At 46.8% G+C, this 19,614-nt stretch overlaps 6 protein-coding genes and 1 non-coding gene across 7 annotated transcripts; 3 read left to right on the plus strand and 4 right to left on the minus strand.

Moving 5' to 3' along the window:
• The first annotated feature begins 26 nt into the window (after window positions 1–26).
• On the plus strand, window positions 27–2,043 carry F4822DRAFT_412992 (HET-domain-containing protein). Its single transcript, XM_051459004.1, has 2 exons — window positions 27–434; window positions 494–2,043. Exons 1-2 carry the CDS (start codon window positions 176–178, stop codon window positions 1,813–1,815), a joined length of 1,581 nt encoding a protein of 526 aa, XP_051311189.1. The 5' UTR covers window positions 27–175; the 3' UTR covers window positions 1,816–2,043.
• A 1-nt stretch (window position 2,044) lies between these two features.
• On the minus strand, window positions 2,045–2,116 carry F4822DRAFT_t112. The gene has a single exon. It is a non-coding gene; the product is annotated as a tRNA-Asp (tRNA).
• A 1,949-nt stretch (window positions 2,117–4,065) lies between these two features.
• Window positions 4,066–6,798, plus strand: F4822DRAFT_343629 (PTR2-domain-containing protein). The gene is made up of 5 exons (XM_051455845.1): window positions 4,066–4,560; window positions 4,675–4,734; window positions 4,789–4,941; window positions 5,016–5,996; window positions 6,055–6,798. The coding sequence occupies exons 1-5, from the start codon at window positions 4,278–4,280 to the stop codon at window positions 6,579–6,581; spliced, it is 2,004 nt and encodes a 667-aa protein (XP_051311190.1). The 5' UTR covers window positions 4,066–4,277; the 3' UTR covers window positions 6,582–6,798.
• Window positions 6,799–7,833: 1,035 nt separating this feature from the next.
• Window positions 7,834–9,587, minus strand: F4822DRAFT_412996 (alpha/beta-hydrolase). Its single transcript, XM_051459005.1, has one exon. It carries the CDS (start codon window positions 9,076–9,078, stop codon window positions 8,098–8,100), a length of 981 nt encoding a protein of 326 aa, XP_051311191.1. The 5' UTR covers window positions 9,079–9,587; the 3' UTR covers window positions 7,834–8,097.
• A 1,413-nt stretch (window positions 9,588–11,000) lies between these two features.
• Window positions 11,001–12,310, minus strand: F4822DRAFT_432269 (uncharacterized protein; the record flags this gene model as incomplete). Its single annotated transcript, XM_051461622.1, has 4 exons — window positions 11,001–11,487; window positions 11,543–11,916; window positions 11,980–12,053; window positions 12,139–12,310. The coding sequence occupies 4 exons, from the start codon at window positions 12,308–12,310 to the stop codon at window positions 11,001–11,003; spliced, it is 1,107 nt and encodes a 368-aa protein (XP_051311192.1).
• Window positions 12,311–13,574: 1,264 nt separating this feature from the next.
• F4822DRAFT_432270 (carbohydrate-binding module family 35 protein) lies at window positions 13,575–15,023 on the plus strand (the record flags this gene model as incomplete). The annotated part of the gene is made up of 2 exons (XM_051461623.1): window positions 13,575–13,664; window positions 13,761–15,023. 2 exons carry the CDS (start codon window positions 13,575–13,577, stop codon window positions 15,021–15,023), a joined length of 1,353 nt encoding a protein of 450 aa, XP_051311193.1.
• Window positions 15,024–15,963: 940 nt separating this feature from the next.
• F4822DRAFT_438200 (GTPase) lies at window positions 15,964–18,520 on the minus strand (the record flags this gene model as incomplete). Its single annotated transcript, XM_051462487.1, has 5 exons — window positions 15,964–16,124; window positions 16,176–17,769; window positions 17,827–18,075; window positions 18,127–18,260; window positions 18,328–18,520. 5 exons carry the CDS (start codon window positions 18,518–18,520, stop codon window positions 15,964–15,966), a joined length of 2,331 nt encoding a protein of 776 aa, XP_051311194.1.
• Between the last annotated feature and the right edge of the window lie 1,094 nt (window positions 18,521–19,614).

The raw sequence follows: 19,614 nt of genomic DNA on the forward strand, positions 1-19,614 counted from the left end.
TTTATTTGAAGCTCACAATGTGGCAGTGTACACAGCCTTGCTACCTAGTACCACGGCGTAAGTGGTAACGATTGTTATTACTTATAACTGGCTCTTTGCATACGAAGCCCTCTATTTTCCGTTACTTTCCTCTTTAGGCCTTTCATCACAGTTTCACACCCACCACAAGACCACCATGAGGCTCCTTAATTGCGAAACTATGGTGATGGAGGAGTTCTTTGATGAAGATATTCCGCCATATGCCATCCTATCTCATACCTGGGATGGTAAAGAGGTTTCGTACCAGGATTTCCACGACGTACATCGCCGTAAGGGCAAGCGAGGGTTCAAAAAGATTCAAGGCTTCTGCGCTAGGGCCAGAGGGAGAGGATACAAATGGGTGTGGATAGACACGTGTTGTATTGATAAAAGCAGCAGCGCCGAGCTATCCGAGGGTACGCTTCATTTCTTTTATATATAATGACTCTAAGACACTTCATGCTAAGCTGAACAGCAATTAATTCCATGTTTCTATGGTATCAGGCGTCTCGCGAGTGCTTCGTTTACCTATCGGATGTGACGTGGAAGCCGGATGATGAGCATAAACCAGGCCCGGACTGGACAATAACTCGTTGGTTTACGAGAGGGTGGACGTTACAGGAGCTTTTAGCACCCTGGAATTTGTGCTTCTACGACAGGAATTGGGAGTTCATTGGATACAAGCACAGCCTTTCCGCGAGTATCAGCGCTATTACTAGTATCCCCGAAGAAATTCTCGTGTTTCCGTACAAAGTTGCAAACCTTCGGAGTACGCCAATCGCACAACGTATTTCATGGGCATCTAACCGTCGAACCTCGAGGAAAGAAGATATGGCGTACTGTTTACTCGGGTTGCTTGGGGTTAATATGCCTCTTTTATATGGCGAAGGCAATCGGGCTTTCATCCGACTCCAAGAAGAAATAATCAGGACCACATACGACCATACTATCCTATTATGGGGTGTCACAGGCGTCCCATGCTCCGGCTCGGAGCCTGATTCTCAAGGTTGTCTCTCGACGTCCCCATCCGCATTTCGCTCATGGAATCCCAGAATTTCAACTTACGCGAAAGGAAATCATTATCTTCTAACGAATCTTGGCATCTATATCGAATTGCGGATGTGGCAGTTTGTAGCCAATGGTAAAAAATATGGCCTCGCATTTCTTGACTGTGGGATCTCGGGTCCAGATTCGGCCTTACCGTTGGAGTTGGAATCACGCGAGGGCAGTGCTATTCTTGCAACAAGAGCTCGAGGTATAATGCCCTTCGAAGTCAGTACGATAAAATTACCCACCATCCCAACAATCCCTCTATATCTTGCTTCGTCTCAGAAGTTCGGATCGTCCGAGTTCCCCTTCCAGGCGAGGATATATATAGGTCAGCTTGCCAGCGTAGGCTATTACCTTTCGGATTATTTCCCTCCCTGTCACTTAAGGTATGATAATAATGGAAAAGCCGCATATTTTACCGTTATGGACACCTCAAACTACGACAGGCTGTTTCGTTTGTGTTGTCCATCGCGGAAGACTATTCTCTTACGGTTAAAACCATCGGGCGACGAGAACTTCCTTAAAAGCAGGGCTTCGCTATATATCGCATCAACGACACTTAATGATACGACGTGGCAACTCCTCCTAGGATCGCCGCCAGAACGTATTAGTTTCACGCATTTTGATGCTCCGTACCGGCCGGAAATTGTCTGGACGTGGAAAGGCTATTTGGCCCGGCATTTACCTCAGTTACAAGGATATCTCAACTTTACTGATGGTGAAATGGAAGTTCTCGGCCGTTCCTAGGGAATCTGCGGAATCTCGTTAACGATGACCGGAAAAAGGTCGATGGAAACCCGAGATAAAAACCTATGATGCTAAAGGCGACATCGATGCAACAGAGCAACCCCCATTATAAGTATGCTCTCATCTTCCTGGTACGAAAAAAAAAATTAGGCAACATCAGTTCAAAGAATTATCAATTTCAAGAATAATCAAGATAGAAAACAAAAATAAAACAAAAATAAAACAGTAGCTCTCGATCGGGGAATCGAACCCCGGCCACTCGCGTGACAAGCGAGTATCCTGACCACTAGACCAATCGAGACTTATGAGCGGGTTGGTTGGGATCCACGGTATAAGTGGGACATTTTCTTAGGTGTATCCTTAACGTCAAAATTAATGAGTATTGCTGTGTGATAAGGGGATAAGTGGCGTTGTTCATCCCTAGGTAGCTCTGTAGAGACGTGTTTAGCGTAAGGCTACAGGCTGGGAATCGAACTAAAAACGGCCGAACCCGCGAGGTTTAATCGTAAGCACATTGCTGGAAATTATCGGTAGCATGTACCTAACCAAGCGGTTACTTTCGGTTTAGGACCGCTAAAGCATTGGACGGCGTAGGCGGAAAATAAAATCTAGCGGGGGATCGTCTTTAAAAGACCCATAGTAAATAAATGTTCAGTTTGACTAAAAATCATCCTCATATCACGTTGCGCTGTCGCGTCACCATAAGCTGCGCAACAGAAGAGAACATAAATATTCGTATCTAGGTAGTCATCTTCCTAGGGATGAAGCGTGATGCGAAAAATCAAACTCGGAGGATACCGATCGCCTCCCAAGCTGACATACCTAGGCAAGTTGATGAAGATTACAAAATGCACGAGATCAATAGGAACACTTGCCTATTACAGTTTTCGAAATACAAATTCCCAGGTGAATTTCCCGATACCCCCAATTGCTCGGATTCTAGATTCCCAGATCGGCTGCAAGTCCGCTGTTAGATCTTACGCCAAGCGCAGGGGCGGAATTGAAGAGAATTAAAACACGAGCGTTTGTTGGCTGACTACCCAATTCTCTCTCATTCGGGGGTTTTTGAAATAAAGTCTTCTCGTTGATTCTTTATACCGAGTATGAGAATTCTGTGTAGCAGGTAACCTTCATATGGCGCGATACGTATATCGTATTGTGAAACATTATAAGTCATTTTGTCGGTGCCTAGCGACGCAAAGAAACAGACGGATTACACGCGCCGTACCGCCACCAATGGGTCCTAACGGGACGGGAGCTTATCGGAAGAACCGCAGAGCTCGTGAAAAGTAACCAGGACGGGCCGAAAAGAACCCAACCCATGTGAGCTGAGCGTTGTTATGGTTGCGATAGGCATTTGATTGGATGTCATGTTGGGGGACCTATGGTGCAGTGCCATCGCACGCGACCGGGCTTGGAAGGCTTCTGGAATGAGGTTAGATGTCCTAACAATTCACCTACGGGCGAATGCAGCAAGTCATCGACAAGGGTCTTGACGTTATTCTGCACTTAACCTCTTTCAACGCCGAGGGACCTCGCACCCGCTTACCTTTTGTGGCGTTGGTAATTTTGATTCCGAACAATATTATGTGATGTGACTTAACTCCGATGTTAGACGAGGCAGTTGGATATCATTCATGTTTTTCGAGAATGGTCGCAGTTTCTGTCTATCGGATTCCGACTCGTTCGTAACGATCGGGATGCTTGATGGGCAAGTCTGGATTTCCATTGCCAAGTCAAGACGCTTACCTTATAAAGCTATCAGCTTCCCTTCTCGATACGCGATTTACAACTTACTCCTCAATCGTGTCAGCACGATAATATCAAAAGAACCAATCGTTGGCCTCTTTTTCGAAAGCAATGCAGTGGCGTGACTAGATTACCTTGGCTTGGCAGGCTCTCAGTCCGCCCAAGCGAGTCACAAATTGGGGTAGGATCGTCAGATTTTAGGATGGGCAGGATCTGGGGTGGTATCTGCCTGTATTCCACATATTTTACAGAGAGCTGGGGGATTGGGCGACGAATGACAGGGTCTTGATCTTAATACCAAAAGCATCTTAGTGGCGTAATGCCCAGTAAAAGCCCAGTACATAACAGGCGGGCGCAATGTTACTGATAGGAAGCCGAGGGGCAAAAGGTAACAGTAACGAGGTATGTAGCTGGGGGGAGGTGCTGTAGGTAGATTTCTGGGACGGGATTAATTCTGGTCCTTATCAATACAGCATCTCCCCGACTTTTTCGCGTTACATCAGTTCCCTCTCGTTCAATCGTCATCGGCAAGCCAAATATCCTTTGTGCTGATTTCACTCTTTTTAACATTCGGCATCGCGGGTCAGGGCCGGACCATTCATTGTCAATGTCAATAGCTTTGCGAACATAACAATTAATTGATCGCTATAGTATCGCATCCACATGTGCGCATAAATACTCCAATAAGAGAGTCACAAAGTAATATATTCACCATGTCGGCCGACGCGAATCGCGACGGTGTGGAGGCCGTTCACGATACCCCTCCTACTACCGAAGAGAAAATCCCGAATGCTGAAGACAAGATCCCGCACGTCGAAGAAAAGATTCCGAACGTTGAAGAGAAGATCCCGCAGGAGTCGGATGTTGCCGTCATTGGGTCCGGGTCTGGATCAGACACTGGAGAGCACATCCGGGGTCCTAACGGCGAAGTATATCCCACTAAAGAAGAGCTTGAGTCTTTACGTCGCGTTAAGGGTCCAATTAATTGGATTATTTGTGAGTTTCACTGAGGAATTTGTTTCTCATAAACCGGGTGCAGCTCAATTGAAATTGAATTGAGATGCATAAGACATGTTTTGAAGAAGCAATTACTGACTTATATCGTCGCAGACACAATTGCTTTCATCGAGCTCTGTGAGCGATTCGCTTACTATGGAACAACTGCCGTCTGTATGTTCAGTATGCTCGCCCAATTATTTGCTAAGTCTAATTGATTCTGTGCAGTCGTCAACTTCATTTCGCAGCCTCTTCCTCCCGGTTCCACCACTGGTGCCGGTGGCACAGACCTGCAAGCCGGTGCTCTCGGTCAAGGTCAACAAGCTTCAACCGGTTTAGTTCTGTTCAACAGCTTCTGGTCTTACCTATTGCCTCTATTCGGTAAGCAGCCTTATATCCTCCGTAGCATTTAATCCGATTGATATTAAACAATTCTCTCTTTTGTTTCATTGTAGGTGGATGGGTGGCCGACACATATTGGGGAAAATATAAGACAATTCATGTGGCCGTCGGAGTAGCTCTATTCGGCCATATCATTCTCATTGTTTCAGCCCTACCGCCGGTCATTTCCAACCCGAAAGGCGCTCTTGGTTGTTTCGCAGTCGGTCTCATTTTCTTCGGTATTGGTGTGGGATTATTCAAGGCCAACATCTCGCCTATGATCGCCGAACAATACGAAAGCACGCAACCAAGAGCCATTATTAAGGTCTTGAAGAGTGGCGAACGCGTCGTGGTCGACCCAATCCTCACTATCTCCGTCATTTACATGCGATACTATTTCTTCATCAACGTTGGTTCCCTTGTCGGATCGATTGCAATGGTTTACGCCGAGAAATATGTCGGCTTCTGGCTCTCCTACACCTTGCCTACCGGTTTATTCATGCTCTGCCCCATAGTACTACTCTCATTTAAGAACAAATACGTGCGCCGCCCGCCAACAGGTTCCGTCCTCGGCAAAGCTGTAGGATTGGTCTTCCTTTCGATGAAGGGCCGTTGGTCTCTAAATCCGATCACTACCATCAAGAATATGCGAGCGCCAGGATTCTTCGAGAGGGTAAAGCCAAGCAATATCCCCGAGGCTGAGCGCCCCGCATGGATGACTTTTGACGATCACTGGGTTGACGAAGTACGCCGTGGATTCAAGGCCTGCAGCGTTTTCGTGTGGTATCCCCTCTACTGGCTATCCTACAACCAAATTAGCAGCAATCTCACCTCCCAAGCTTCGTCTATGGTATTAAAGGGTGTACCGAACGACGTTGTCAACAACCTCGACCCTATCTCATTGCTAATTTTCATTCCAATTGCCGACAAATTGATGTACCCCGCTCTCAGACGCCGGGGTATCAACCTCACTCCCATCAAAAAGATCACTGGTGCCTTCATCCTTGCAACCTTGTCAATGGTGGTTGCTGCCATCATCCAACATTACATCTACAGTAAGTTCAACCAAATCGCCATTGAAAACCAAATAAACATTTCTAACTTCAATCGTAGTGCAATCACCCTGCAGATCTCTTTCCGGGTATGGATATATCGAAAACTGCAAAGATGTTCGCAATCTTCCAGACAATGCGGCTGAAACTGATTACAAGGCGCCGCTGAGCGTCTGGATCCAAACACCCGCATATGTCCTCGTCGCCTTCGCCGAAATCGGTGCATCAATCACTGGTCTCGAATACGCATTCACGAAAGCGCCGAAGAACATGCGAGGATTTATCACAGGTGTCTTCTGGTTCGCGCAGGCTTTCTCCGCTGCTATTGGCCAGGCCTTCGTACCCCTTGCAACTGACCCCCTCCTAGTATGGCTATATGTGACCATCGCCATCGTCTCTGCCCTTGGTGGAATCGGCTTCTGGTGGATGTTTTCCGAGCTCGATCGCGAGGAAGAGGCCCTTAACGCTCTTCCGGACAGTTTGTTCAAGGGTAGCCAGAACACGGACGCGGACTTCGCTGCTGTCGAGGCAGCGCAAGCGGAGCAAGAGAAGATCCGACATGCTCAGGGACTAGATAAGGCCCCTTAAGCCTTCCACCGAAAAATTTGCATTTTTGAAATGTTGGATTGAAACCATTCTGGTTGGTTTCTGTATGGCTGTTATCACAATTCTCTAAAACTGAACCATACCCCGTATCAATATCCGTAGTGCTAGTCTAGTATAGAGTAGTATACAGTATATACCCTTACTCATTGAATTTTGCATTCCACTGCTCAGATTGGTGTTAGTAGGTAAGGCAGCCAGGGGGTGCATCCCTACTGTACAGACGATCAAAACGGACCCCGATATACCATGAGATTGAATGACTTCACGCCTACCCACACTCGAACCCTCCTCTGAATTCATCGTCGTCATCTCATAGATTCACGGCGTGGCTAGTATGTCCTATAAAGAATTCATTTGCGAAAAGAATTGTTCATTTATTGACTATCTAGGTACCGGCGGCCTCCAACCGGAGCAGTCATGGCCACCCCCCCATAACCCCCTCAGTCGATGCAAGGCTCGTAGTACCCATGCGAAAATGTGAGGATCTGCGTGGTGAATTTCTTAGGCAGGACGATAGGAGTACATAGCGTAATTGACGATTATACCCCTTTCCCTATAACTCCGGATGATTATTTAATCGACGTAAGTTTCGCAGTACGGACAATCACGCCCAGAAAACACCCATACTTCGCGACCCCTACTTTGACACGTTGGGCAACGCTTGCCTGGGGCCTGTGTTGGGAAATTGTTAGTTAATTGGGAAATTGGAGGGTATTGGAATATTCTCTATATATACATGACCTACCTTCCCGAACATAACCAATGGACATCCACCGCCGTCATTTGGTGTTCCAGAAGAACTCAACCGTGCCTGCTTTCGTGGAGCAGTAGACTCACCCGCTTCTCTTGGTGTATATTTACTGACCATGTCGTCGTCTCGTAGTAGTTTGATGAATCTTAAATCCGCGGGAAAAGTGTAGGTAGAAGCTCAGCCTATTAAGCTCAAGGACTCGAGCTCCGCGACTTTTAAATACCTGGATAGGCTTTTGTGCGTGGTACCTTGATGTGGTTATCTGAACCGTCTCTATGTCTTTGTCCTCGAACTCGAGTGACATCAGATCTAGAACCGTTATATGACGTATTCACTAATCACCAACTTGTGTCCTTATTTCAAAATGTTTATTGTATCTAGAAAATGATTTTGAATCATGTTTCAAAGTAATTATAGATGGTTTTATGCTGGTTGGTCAAGAGACTGTACTGCCCCCTACGATTGGTGATTGATGGCTCCCCTATTCCGTAAATCATTTTCTAATCAGTACTACTCCGGAAAACGATTCGCCACGGGAAATGGAAATAATGTTCAATTGCGGGTATCTTTATAATAAAATATTTCTAATATTCATCTGCTACACAGACGGACGATGATATCGGTACGCTCGATTCGCTTCATGGCGGAGTGGGTGGCATCTAATGAGGTCAGGTTTTCAGGGTTGATATACGACTCATCGCTTAATACGTATAGTCCGAGTATACCGGTTTGCTAGATCGTTTTCCATCAAGTACCTTTCTGAAGTTCGGCGTCGTTCGTTGGAATCATCTCCAGTGGCTCGTACGCTTGCGGTAATGGTGTCCTTTCGATCCACGCCCGCACCCCTCTAGCAAAAAGTGATGGATATTGTAAATTCCACGCATGAATAGCGTCCTTCACCAAAAATGCGCGGGACTCTTTGCCGTCGGTTAAGCCCAATGACTTGAGTAGATGACCCATTTCCCGTGCGCCCTCGACGTTATCCTGTTTGCCCCCAGCAACCAACACGACCCGTTTATCTTTCTTCCCGACCTCCGCCATATCCTCCGGACTCCAGTTCCCAGTCTCGCGCGATCCCGCTTCGTATAACCTTGACGTATTATTTTTCCTTATTTCTTTAAGGAGTTCGTCGTTTTGAAATTCCGGCGCCCAGCCCGTCGCCTTGAATAACAGGCTTTTCGGACTATATAAGAGCACCGATAACCCTACGTAAGCCATCGTTGGCCGCGCATTGATGCTTCTCCATAACTCGTTGACTGGGACGGCATTCGAAACGAAAGCGGACAATACGACGTCCGGGTGCCTTTTTATTAGTTCCATCGCGACGAAACCCCCAGTCGATAACCCCACGATATGTGCGCGCGCGTCATGGGCGTGCTCCCGAATCATATTCGCAATAAGATCCGCAGCTAGTGCGAAAGAGAAAGGCCCAACATGCCGTGAGCGAGAGTGTTGTGGTAAGTCGGGTATGAGAAGATGATATTCGGAGAGCTGAGGCCAGCAATGGGACCATTCGAGATGTGAACTCAATAGTACATGTAGCATTACGACCGTGATGGGCGCAAGCGGATTAAGGGAGGAAAAGAAGAGTCCTTCGCCATTTGCGGTGTCAGGCGGGGTTGTCGTAGTCCAGCTACTGGCGGACATCGTCCTACTGCCTATAGGTAAGGTATCATCTCTAGTCCGCCAGCTGCTACTTGTCGTCGCTGATGATGCGGCCCTGCGCATTGTAATTCTTTTCGACGTCCTGATCGTTTTGTAAGGTTTGGGTTGCTAAGCCGTCGCTCAACCTTCACTCGAACATGAAGCCTATTAATTCGGTGGTGTATTCAGCAAATAAGAGGTTATAGGTATTGGTATTACACTGTCTTCCGGGAGGATGGAGAAAGTAACCAGATGCTAAGAGTGCCGCATCGGTGGGGAGATATGATGCGGCATGATGAGGAGATAAACGGTAGGCAATTCCGCGTACCCGGTCGATTATAAGCTTACTAGGATTTAGGAAAGACCATCATTGCCTAGGTACTTGAACCCCGAAATTTCAGCTTTACTTGCGAGCGCCGCTCCGTCACTATAACTTATGACATGGTAGTTCGTTCTCCAGACCCCTCTGCTGACTGGGTGGGTACAGCATGACTCGGTTTAACCGAACGTATCTTAGCGTTCCTTAAGAGCTTAAGAATCGACGGTTCGTGGAACTTTTGGACGAAAGCTTCCATTATTCTTATTGGTTACACTGATAAAGGTACGAGGAGGAGAGTCCGTACCCAGGTTAGCGGCTAAGACGATGCTACACTTCTAGATATATAATCACGAACTAGTCGCGCACAGTCCCCGAAAGGAATCAAGTTTCATTCCATGTTAGTCCGCCACTAAGATGAGACTATATCGGGATAACCCCTGCATCAGGGGCAGAATATAACTTCCACGTGATGCTCAAAGATTGTATGACAGCCGTATATGTGTTTCGGAGGGCCGATAGAGTAGTCTCATAGAAATCATGCGGAGCGCAAACGGCGTATTGATCGACTAATTTCTTTATCCCTAGCGTGTTAACGAGGAGTAGATTTAGATATCGTTGGATCGAGAACCATTTCTATTTTAGCCAATTCTGACAGTAAGCTCCAGAGATCTGCAATAGTCGGCGATTGTACGTAAATCCGCTGTTGCAAAAGTTCATACAATCCCTATGAGGAGACGAGACTGTATCAGTACCGTTTGTGGTCGTACCATGGAACTGGACCGCGTTCTTCATCCACAGACAACCCTGTCGACTCGGTTAGTCCCGACGAAAACCTTCAACTCCACCCAACCCGAAGCATCTCTATTGCCAAGATCATATCCGTCTAACTTGCCTTCGCATCATAGGCTTAAGTGGAGAACCCTTGTATTAGCAGATTGCATATGCCTACGAGCTGATGAGCTCACTTACAAACGGTTTGCACGGGCACGGATATCCAGCAGGGGTTAAATTAGTATATAACATACCACGATGTTATGATGAGCCAAGTATTCGTACCATGCCTAATTCAGTGTCGAGCTTTCTGCCAACATTCAGAATATCGTATGTTTTCTTCAGAAGATCGTCGCCTTCGTAAGCACAATATGCTCCTCGCGCGTCACCAATATCGCATGCAAGTCAACTTTTGAACATTAAAACTCCAAAATATACAGTTGTTCAATCCTAATACTTGTTGATTATGCAGAATTTTGGTACTCCCTGCCTAAGTAGATCCAGCACACTAGAGTATTTACCGGCAGGCTCCACACAGGAAAGCCGAAGCTAAGGGAGAAATCCGCATAGAATACGGAGCAGCTAACCTTGAGAAAGTCGTCATTTTCCGCTCAATAATTAGCTCCCTTTTTTCTTTATAATTATTAATAATTTCCCACTTCTCTTAGAGGGCTCAAAGCTCCTCGCCCTTACGTTTTAGAGAGCCGACTATTCATTTATGCCTTTGGTGTTATGACATTTTATATCCCTAGAGCTCATCCTCATAAATGAAGAATATCTATTGAATCCTTCTCGGAATCTTATTTCCTTGGATAATAAAGTCGTGGTGAAAACTAGGCGACTCTTGATTATGTAAGCAGAATATAGGGGTTACTTCTCAGGGGCCATTTCTGATGATGAAGTAGGTAGAGAGGACTTAAGTGTTCCTGGAAACCTGCCAAGTTTTTTTTACTTTGATATCAGCAGATTGAGGATTTCCATCTCTTCTATTCAAGCCTGCGAGAGCATGTTTGGATCCGTGTGCATGCGCGTCGGGTTTTGCCGATAAGTGCGACGCCGACGCCGATGATGGGGTTCTTGCGACGATATCAACGTTATATCTAGCACTATCCCCGGCGATAACTTCCTCCCAGCGCAAGGAACGCTCACCATCCGTCTTTCCACCGAAAGGGGTTAAGTTATTCATATGATAGTTTTCGTATCGCTGTCCTTCGGCAGTACTATGTTTCTTGTGTAACCTTTGCCATAGCGGAAACAATGCCGGCAGGTTGAGGCAGAAAATCGCTAGTTCGGGTTCGAGGACATGAAAATACAAGTCACGACTGCTGTAAGCGAAGAGCGAGTATGTATCATAGTCCGCATAGGCGATGAAGCCCAGACGAATACACGAAACGACCGCAACACTATCCAACTACGTCAATAAACAAAGGTGAGTACCAATTCTGGGCATGACCTTACCACGTCGCAAGACTGAAAAGTATTGTTAAGCTGATCTTGGTTTTGATCCGGGTCTGCAACTTCCAAACAGGGTATACAGGTAGAGTAATAATAATAACGTCCCCCAAAACATTCAACGCAACGGTGACGATATCGAACTTCCGCTTACTCATCAGCTGTTTTTCATCGAGATGATCCCAAAGGGCGAGCGCGATCTGTGAGCTGGTAAAGGTTTGGATGAGTAATCCTACGTATACAAGTATTGTGATTATTCCGATGACTTTGCATACAAGTCTGAAGGTACTCTGGACGAAAATTCTCACGTACAAGCAGAGGGCGCTGAGCTTCGCAAGACACATGGAGAATAGGTAGAGGGACTCGAAGAAGAGTAGGAGCTAGTGTAGTAATAGTCAGTAGCAATCTTACCATTGCTCCTTCATAGGTACAGAAGAACTTACAGATAAAATGCTATGAGTGTCATATTGGGATACTGGCGCCTTCGAAGGAAGACGGCCGTGTCCCGGACCCCATACTGTGAATTGGTAAGTTATCCTGCAAGATCCGATATATGGACGAGCGGCTAGGCTGCCTAGGCACCTAGGAAGTAAATGACGTACGATATACAGAGAGACCGAATAACGCGATCCCAATAGCTTCGGCGACTAGAACAAGTTTATCATCCCAGCCCAAGCCTGCTTTCGTCAGGATCCTTGAATAAACTCGCAAGACAACCGAAAGTAAGCTCAGCGCACAGACTACGCAGCTGGTAATGAAGATCGTCGATTCCATGTTTGCGAATTAGACCGAACAGTCCGTCAAAAGGGGCCATGAAGTTAATCGTCTCGTGGAATATTAAAGTTCCTCGTCCAATGCATTTCAAATATTACCCCGAGAGCTTCCAACATGTTATAACGGAGGTAGTTTCCCTACGTGGCTATGTAGCTAGTTGTGTAGACACACAAAGCAAACACATCCAAGTCATGCTTGTGTTGTCTTTGGTCACACACCTTTGGGTTCAGATGACATAGCGAATTGATACTTGGGTGTCACATAGGGCTTCCCAACTCAGCTACTTGTCAAATGGTCATCTTGAGTTGCGTGGAAAGTTCGGCATCATTTAGACATATATACAGCTAACCTACGTGACACATATTCATGCTAAGGTACCTATTAAGACCGAAGGTAAAGTAAAAATACGATATTAAACCGAGGCTATCTATCAAATACAGTATTCTGGGGTATTTGTTTGCTGTACTGAGCCATAGGGCCTAGTGGTACAATTTCAATACTGAATAATCTCGTATCAGTTAAAGTAGGCCTCGATTCGCGTTGGTATAGAAATATTTACATAAGTTGGCGGAGAAGTTGGCGGCGGAGGAGGTGGCGGCGATATTCCCCGGATTGCCTAGCAAGTTAAGAGTTCGACTCCCCTCATAATGCTACCTCTTAGCAATCTAATCTTTTTATCCACCAACCGTTATACAGAACATTCAATAGATCTTACATATAATCGGCGAGGAGCCGGCCGAGACCGAAAAGAAATGGTAAGGTCTAGGTCTAACTTTAGCCGCCCCTATAACCGACACGGCAAAGAAAACACATCGAAAAACCGGGTTCCTACCTAGCGCATAATATTGTATACAACAACCAACACGAAAGTCATATTAAAATAAAAATAAGAAGGCCCTTAATGTAGCACCGGTCAATATTTCTCAACGAGGAATACTTACCTGAGCCATGTGAGCACCGGGTGGAGAGGGCAATGTCGTCTTTGGTGCGCTTCTCCAACCGGGGTCTCGAACTTCGTATTAAATCTATCCCGCGGGAGATCTTACCCCAGAAATCCGGATATCCATATTGTTTCCCCACAGCGGGTGGATGCTTTTCAACCCTGGCTGCCTTGCATCATATCAATAAGCTTGTAATATATCAATACGACAGCTCGCCGTTATGGGAAGAGCTTCTGCTTTCAATCGATTTGCATGTAGATCCCGCATGCATACTTTGGTCGGTTGCATTTAACTACCTTCTTGGTATTTTAAAAATCCAAAAGATGCATTTCCCTCGTCTGGCGCTTCTTGCGACTTTATCATCGCTGGCAGAAGCGAGTCTACAAATTGTGCCGGGAGGTACATGGACGACGGTATGACCTCCGATACCCCGCTTAGTCATCAAAGCCCCTATTCCCCCTATTCCGATATTAACGCCACCAAAATTATCGCGACTAACATAATCCCAGTCAAACAATGAGCACCTCCAAGCCCACGGCGGGGGCCTAATCAAAGTAAACTCAACATACTACCTAGTCGGCGAGGACAAAACCGGCGGCAGCGCCTTCCAAAACGTGAACTGCTACTCCTCAACCGACCTGGTGCAATGGACATACGAAGGCGCGCTCCTCTCACGTACATCATCTGGCGATCTCGGCCCCAACCGAGTAGTCGAGCGTCCTAAAGTCCTCTTCAACGCCAAGACCAACAAATACGTTCTGTATATGCACATCGACTCCTCCAATTACGGCGAAGCCAAAGTCGGCGTCGCGACGGGTGATACCGTGTGTGGGAAATACACGTATAAAAACTCGTTCCAACCCTTGAGCCACCAGAGTCGGGATATGGGATTATTCGCGGATGATGATGGGACGGGGTATTTGTTATCAGAGGACCGACAGAACGGATTGCGCATTATGAAGTTATCCGATGATTACTTATCCGTGGCTTCGAGTACGTATCTCTGGCCTGATAGTATCGAAGCACCCGCGCTATTGAAATTGAATGGTCGGTACTATATGTTTGGCTCGAAATTGACGGGTTGGGATCCGAATGATAATGTGTTTAGCACGTCTACATCGCTAACTAGCGGGTGGAGCGCATGGAAAACGTTTGCGGATTCGGGGAGTAAGACGTATACTTCGCAGACTAATTATGTACTCCCCGTCGGTTCTAACGCAGCTATTTACCTCGGCGATCGGTGGGTAAGCAAGAACCTCATGGCGTCGACCTACGTCTGGCTTCCCCTCACCATCAGCGGTACAACCGTAACCATGGCGAACGCCGAATCCTGGGTTCCTAACCTCGCCAGCACATCATCTTCCGCTTCTACCGCGAAGCCGGCCGAGACAGCGTACGAAGGCGAAGCCGCGACATACGGCGGCAAGACGCGGGATGTGAGCTGTGGGAGCTGCTCGGGTAGCACAGCTGCGGGTTACGTAGGCGGGCCAGACAAAGGAACCGTGACATTTGGGGGTGTGCATAGCGATGCGGCTGCGCGGACCACAGTGCGCATTCGGTATGTAAACGGTGATAGCTCGGCGCGATATGCAAATGTGCGTGTCAATGGTGGTGCTGCGCAGAAGATTGCTTTCCTGCCTACTGGTAGCAGTGTGTCGAGTAGCACGTTACACGCGGATCTTAAGGCTGGAAGCGATAATGAAATTGCTATTGAGGGTGTTGGTGATGGATGGGGACCAGATGTCGATCGGTTAATAGTTCCTGTTCAGTAAGGTCGCCCTAGAGAGACGAAGATGTTATAAGTTGAATAGGAAGCTCAAAGTAACACGTTATTTGAAGCATTTAAAAGGTCCATTTGTGAAATTTCGAGTTGATATTGTCGATAGGATATTCCTGTACTCATCTCAGTAACGAGTCGATTTTATCGTCAAAGCTCTCGATTCATTTATGTATTTCATCCCTCCAAACAAGTCCTACATAATCCCCCAAAATCCTTGCCTAAAAAGCTTAGGAAATATGCCTCCAGAAATCGTACGGCGTGAAACCACCGGACCAGCCGAAGTAGCATCAGCCGTGTAAACGGACTTACGGGGGATCTTATACCGAGTCCACCAATTTCACACCCCTATTCTGTTCCATGAACACTTATCAGCCTGGATATAAACGCCTTCCGCCATCTTCTCCCTTTATAGGCGGTATCCAGTTAGGCACTAGCACTGGGACCGCAACACCTTCATCACACCCCTTCCTACACCTTGGGAGAAATCAATCGACTGTTATTTTCAACTCCATTGACTAGGAATCCACGTCGCGTAGGATGTGAAATACATTACATCAGCAACAAATAAAAGCGCCAGGGAGACTAGTCCTTGGTTATGATCATGCGCATCTCGCCATCTAGGACAAATTCCACACCGCCAACCTGACCTATCCGCCTCTAAATATCGGCCCTGGTGAAATCATCCTTATTTTAATCGTCGGAAATAGGTTGGCTCGTGTCATTGCTTGTGGCGTATTGATGCGCGGGTAAAACAGTATTCGGCAGATCTCATCTGAAATGAGTGCAACAACTCTGGTACAGCAAAAGAAAATGGTATCAAGTCGTAATGAGCCGTGAACGCCGCGCCAGGTCGTAGAAATAAACGTGTTGCAAGTGCTCAGTGGGATTGGGCCGGAGACCCTCGTATTCAATTAGATGCTGGTGTTCCCTAATCACCAGCCCTTCTTCCTGGCAAAGCGCTTGTTTAACAAGGCCAATACCTTCGTGACGTTGAACTGTACGTATTCGAGGTCCAAATCGTCTTGGTTATCCTTCTGCATTTCTAAAAGGTCGTCGAGCTTGAGGTCGAGTTCCAAAAGTCCACGATTGCGGCCTATACACGAATTAGTATTGTGAAAAATGCAACTTGCTCATTGAGACCAACCTTTGTAATGCAGTGAAATGACGAAAGTGCCAGGCAAAGGACTGGTGAAATTGAAGTAGATATTAGCTCTTCGATTATCGGGAACATTGCTCTTCTGAATGACACCTTCTTTCTCTAGTTGCTGATGAGTGAATTTGTAAGGTCCGAGAACTTGTTGCTTCTGCTGCTTTCGTCTCGTGCCCTCTGACTGACTTCGGACATTGTGAAGGTAGCTCTTGTACGTTTCCAATTGACCGACGAGGTACGAGTTGTGATCTCTAATCGTCTTGTACACTTCTTCGAGTTTGGCGGTCTCGGCAATAACGCCGTCCTTCAACGAACCTAAGTGCTGCAACTCCTGTTCGACTTCATCTCTTAGAAGACCGAATGAGTCTGACTTGTCGATGACTTTCATCTCTTGGAGTTGGCTCAACAATTCCATGGCGCGGATACCCTTTCTAACCATAACCGCATCATTTCTTGATGTAGCAGCCGCGTCGGCGATTCTTTCGAGCCGTAGCGGCCGGCGGGCGACCGAGCTGTTCGAAGGAATAGAGCGCATGACCTGTACGAAGATGGATTTGGCTTCCATGAAGTAAACCTCTTCTTGAGTGATATCCAAAGCAGCCGTTAAGTCGTCAATAGCAGTCTCCCACCGGCTGAATAGGGGAAGGTTAATCGCCCTATTCTCCTTTCGAGGTACCTGGGCTGGTGCGTGACCGAGTTCCGCAATGATTTGCGACAAGTGTGAATTTTCGTCCTTGCATAATTCTCCGCTATGCTTTTCGATCAAGGCGTGCATGGCGTAAATTTCGTTAAGCGTAATAGAGAGCTCTAGGTCTTTCTTGGAAAGAGCTACGTAATTATCCATCTCTAGGCTCTCGTAGAAGTCTTGAACTTCGCAGAGATCTAACATGAATTTGTTGACACGATCCTTATTCTGTTGAATAAACGGTTGCAACTTAGCCATATATGGTTCCTTCGCATACGATGGCTTATTGGCCAGATTCTGTAGCATCTTAGCAACAAGAGTAAGCGTTCGCCTTGGTCGTTCGGAGGGGACTCCGTCGATGAGCATATATGACTTAGGTGTAACAATGGCGGGATTGATGAAACGCAGGAAGAAAAAGCCGCCGATTAAGGTGCAAATAACTTGGTCATTCGCATCCGGGTACTTTCGCTTGGTTAGACTTCGAATCTGCTTGCAGATCCATCGAATACCGTAAGGAGCCTCCTCTAATCCGTCAATGATCGTCGTGAGAAAGCCATTAGCTATCTCGGTAAGCATCGTCAGACGAGGCTCTATAATAGCCTGGACTTGGGGGTTCTCGGCGGCCTGCTCGCCAGTGATGCCCCGAGGGAGAGTAGGCGGGAGGCTACCAGTATCCTCCTCAATCTGTTGACACATGCGCTCGTAAACCTTCAAGGGGTTGATTTCGAGGTCAAGATCCGTCAACTCGATGAGGCTGTTGATTCTATCAGCCAGTACCGTTCGCAAGAAGCTCTGCCCAGGACCACGCCTAGTGTAGGTAGTCATCATACGAGATACCGGCGTGTTCGCTCTGAGAAGAGAGGAATACTCGGGGGTCGTGTCGAACTGATAAGTTAAGACGGACTAAAGGAGGGTCAATTAGCAATCTTCCTCGGCGTATTAGAATGGATTATAACGTACTTGAAACATAGTCAAGAGGAGGTGCTCTTCTCGACTTTCGTATTGGTTTCCGTATATGGTGAACATAACGGTCTGTAGAAGTGAGTCAATCTCGGCCATAGATACCAATCTACACAAGTGCGCAATGTGTCTGGGTTCAGACTGTAGTAGGAACAATAAGTTTCCATATTTCTGTGTCTTGTCGTCGTTGGGGAATGCGCCCTCCTGTAATTCGGTCGCATCTTCAAGATGACTTGCGACTTCGTTTTGCTATGGCCCAAATTAGCTATGGATTAACGATAGGGAAAGAACGGAACACACCTCTTCAAGAGCCATTCGGTTCTGAATAAGTAACGCGATTCGAGAATCGAGATATCGAACATCCTTTTCGAGAACGAAGTTCTTCTTGGATTGAGAGGAGATTTTCGACTTCAACTCTCGCAATATCTTCTGCGCTGTAGTGCACCACCAATATTAGCCCCATTGTATCCTAAAAGTTGCGAATATTGATAAAATTCATACCTTTTGCCAAATCATCTTCAATCTCCAAGTCTGACTCGTTCGCCGACATGGACAGGTACAAAGCGGACATAGAATATCGCTTAGACTGTCGCGCTGAGCGCGAGCCCTCGTAGGAAGACATGGTGTTTTGGCGTGAAATAGGTTGGAAGGAAGAAGACGAGGCCGTGGATGCCCTAGAAGGTGTTTGTAACATGACTGACATGTTCGAGCAATTACGTTCTGCTCTTTCGGTTGTGCCGGTCACCGCTTATTATAATAATAACGGCGCTGCGGTATTGAACTGGACGTGATAGCGAATTGTAATCATTCGAATATCAAGATTATGTAAATTCGTACTTGTAATGGAACGAGTATCATAGGGGTTCTGTCGAGTCACAAATGGTTAAGGATATTTCGCATGTAACGTTGGTTGAAGCGATCGTGCAAATCGTCCCGTCGGTTTCCGCTTCGTGATTTCGTAGCTAGGTACCAAAGTTATTATCGGTGTATTTCGTAACGATTCGTTTTCTCGGGTGAGGAACAGGAGATCGGAGTCGAAGTCGGCGATACGTGCCAGTGAGCGCCAATATTAACGTGGTTTAACCAGATGGACCTCGATCCGTTGAGTATTCAGGGTCGTTGACTCGGATTCCCGCAAGGGATATGTGAGTCTTATCCGCCGCTGTGTGAATCGAGTAACTAGGTGTATATGTATTTAATTATACGCCGACAGCCTCGGGTTGAACTGTCGGCGACGAAATCGAAATGCTAGGAAACTATGCGGGTGTTTTGTTTATGGCCAATTAAGAGAATTATAACTCGAATGATGTTTCTCCCCTCGAGTTATATCAATAATGGATCGTTCGGTGTGTATATAAGTGAGGGTTTGACAACGTAGGGCGGTCCGGGCAGGCGATTGAAAGGGCTGCGCTGCGTTGCGCTGCGACGAAACTAGCCGCAGAATTGGGTAAAAGATGTGAGTCGCACGCACACAACACAACACGCGGATAGACCTTCGTTAAGACATATAGGCTCCCGAAGAGGTCGTGCTTGATGTTGCACGAAATTGATTGGAAATCGTACTAGAAATTGTGAAATTGTGAAATTGTACGAGACTAGGACGAAGAGGGTGAGGAGAGGGGTCGGCGCTCAAGAAGACTGAGCTGCGACAGGGCGTAAGGCGGTCGGTCGGGGGTGTATGTATGGATTGGATGGATTGGACTGTATGTGTGGGTGGTGTGGTGTACGAAAAAAGGGGAGGGAGACAAGATTTCTCTGTGTTCTGTTTCTGTCTCTGGATATTTTGCG

This window comes from Hypoxylon trugodes (genome assembly GCF_022578975.1).
Source record: "Hypoxylon trugodes strain CBS 135444 unplaced genomic scaffold F4822scaffold_8, whole genome shotgun sequence".
NCBI classification, from domain to species: Eukaryota; Fungi; Ascomycota; class Sordariomycetes; order Xylariales; family Hypoxylaceae; genus Hypoxylon; species Hypoxylon trugodes.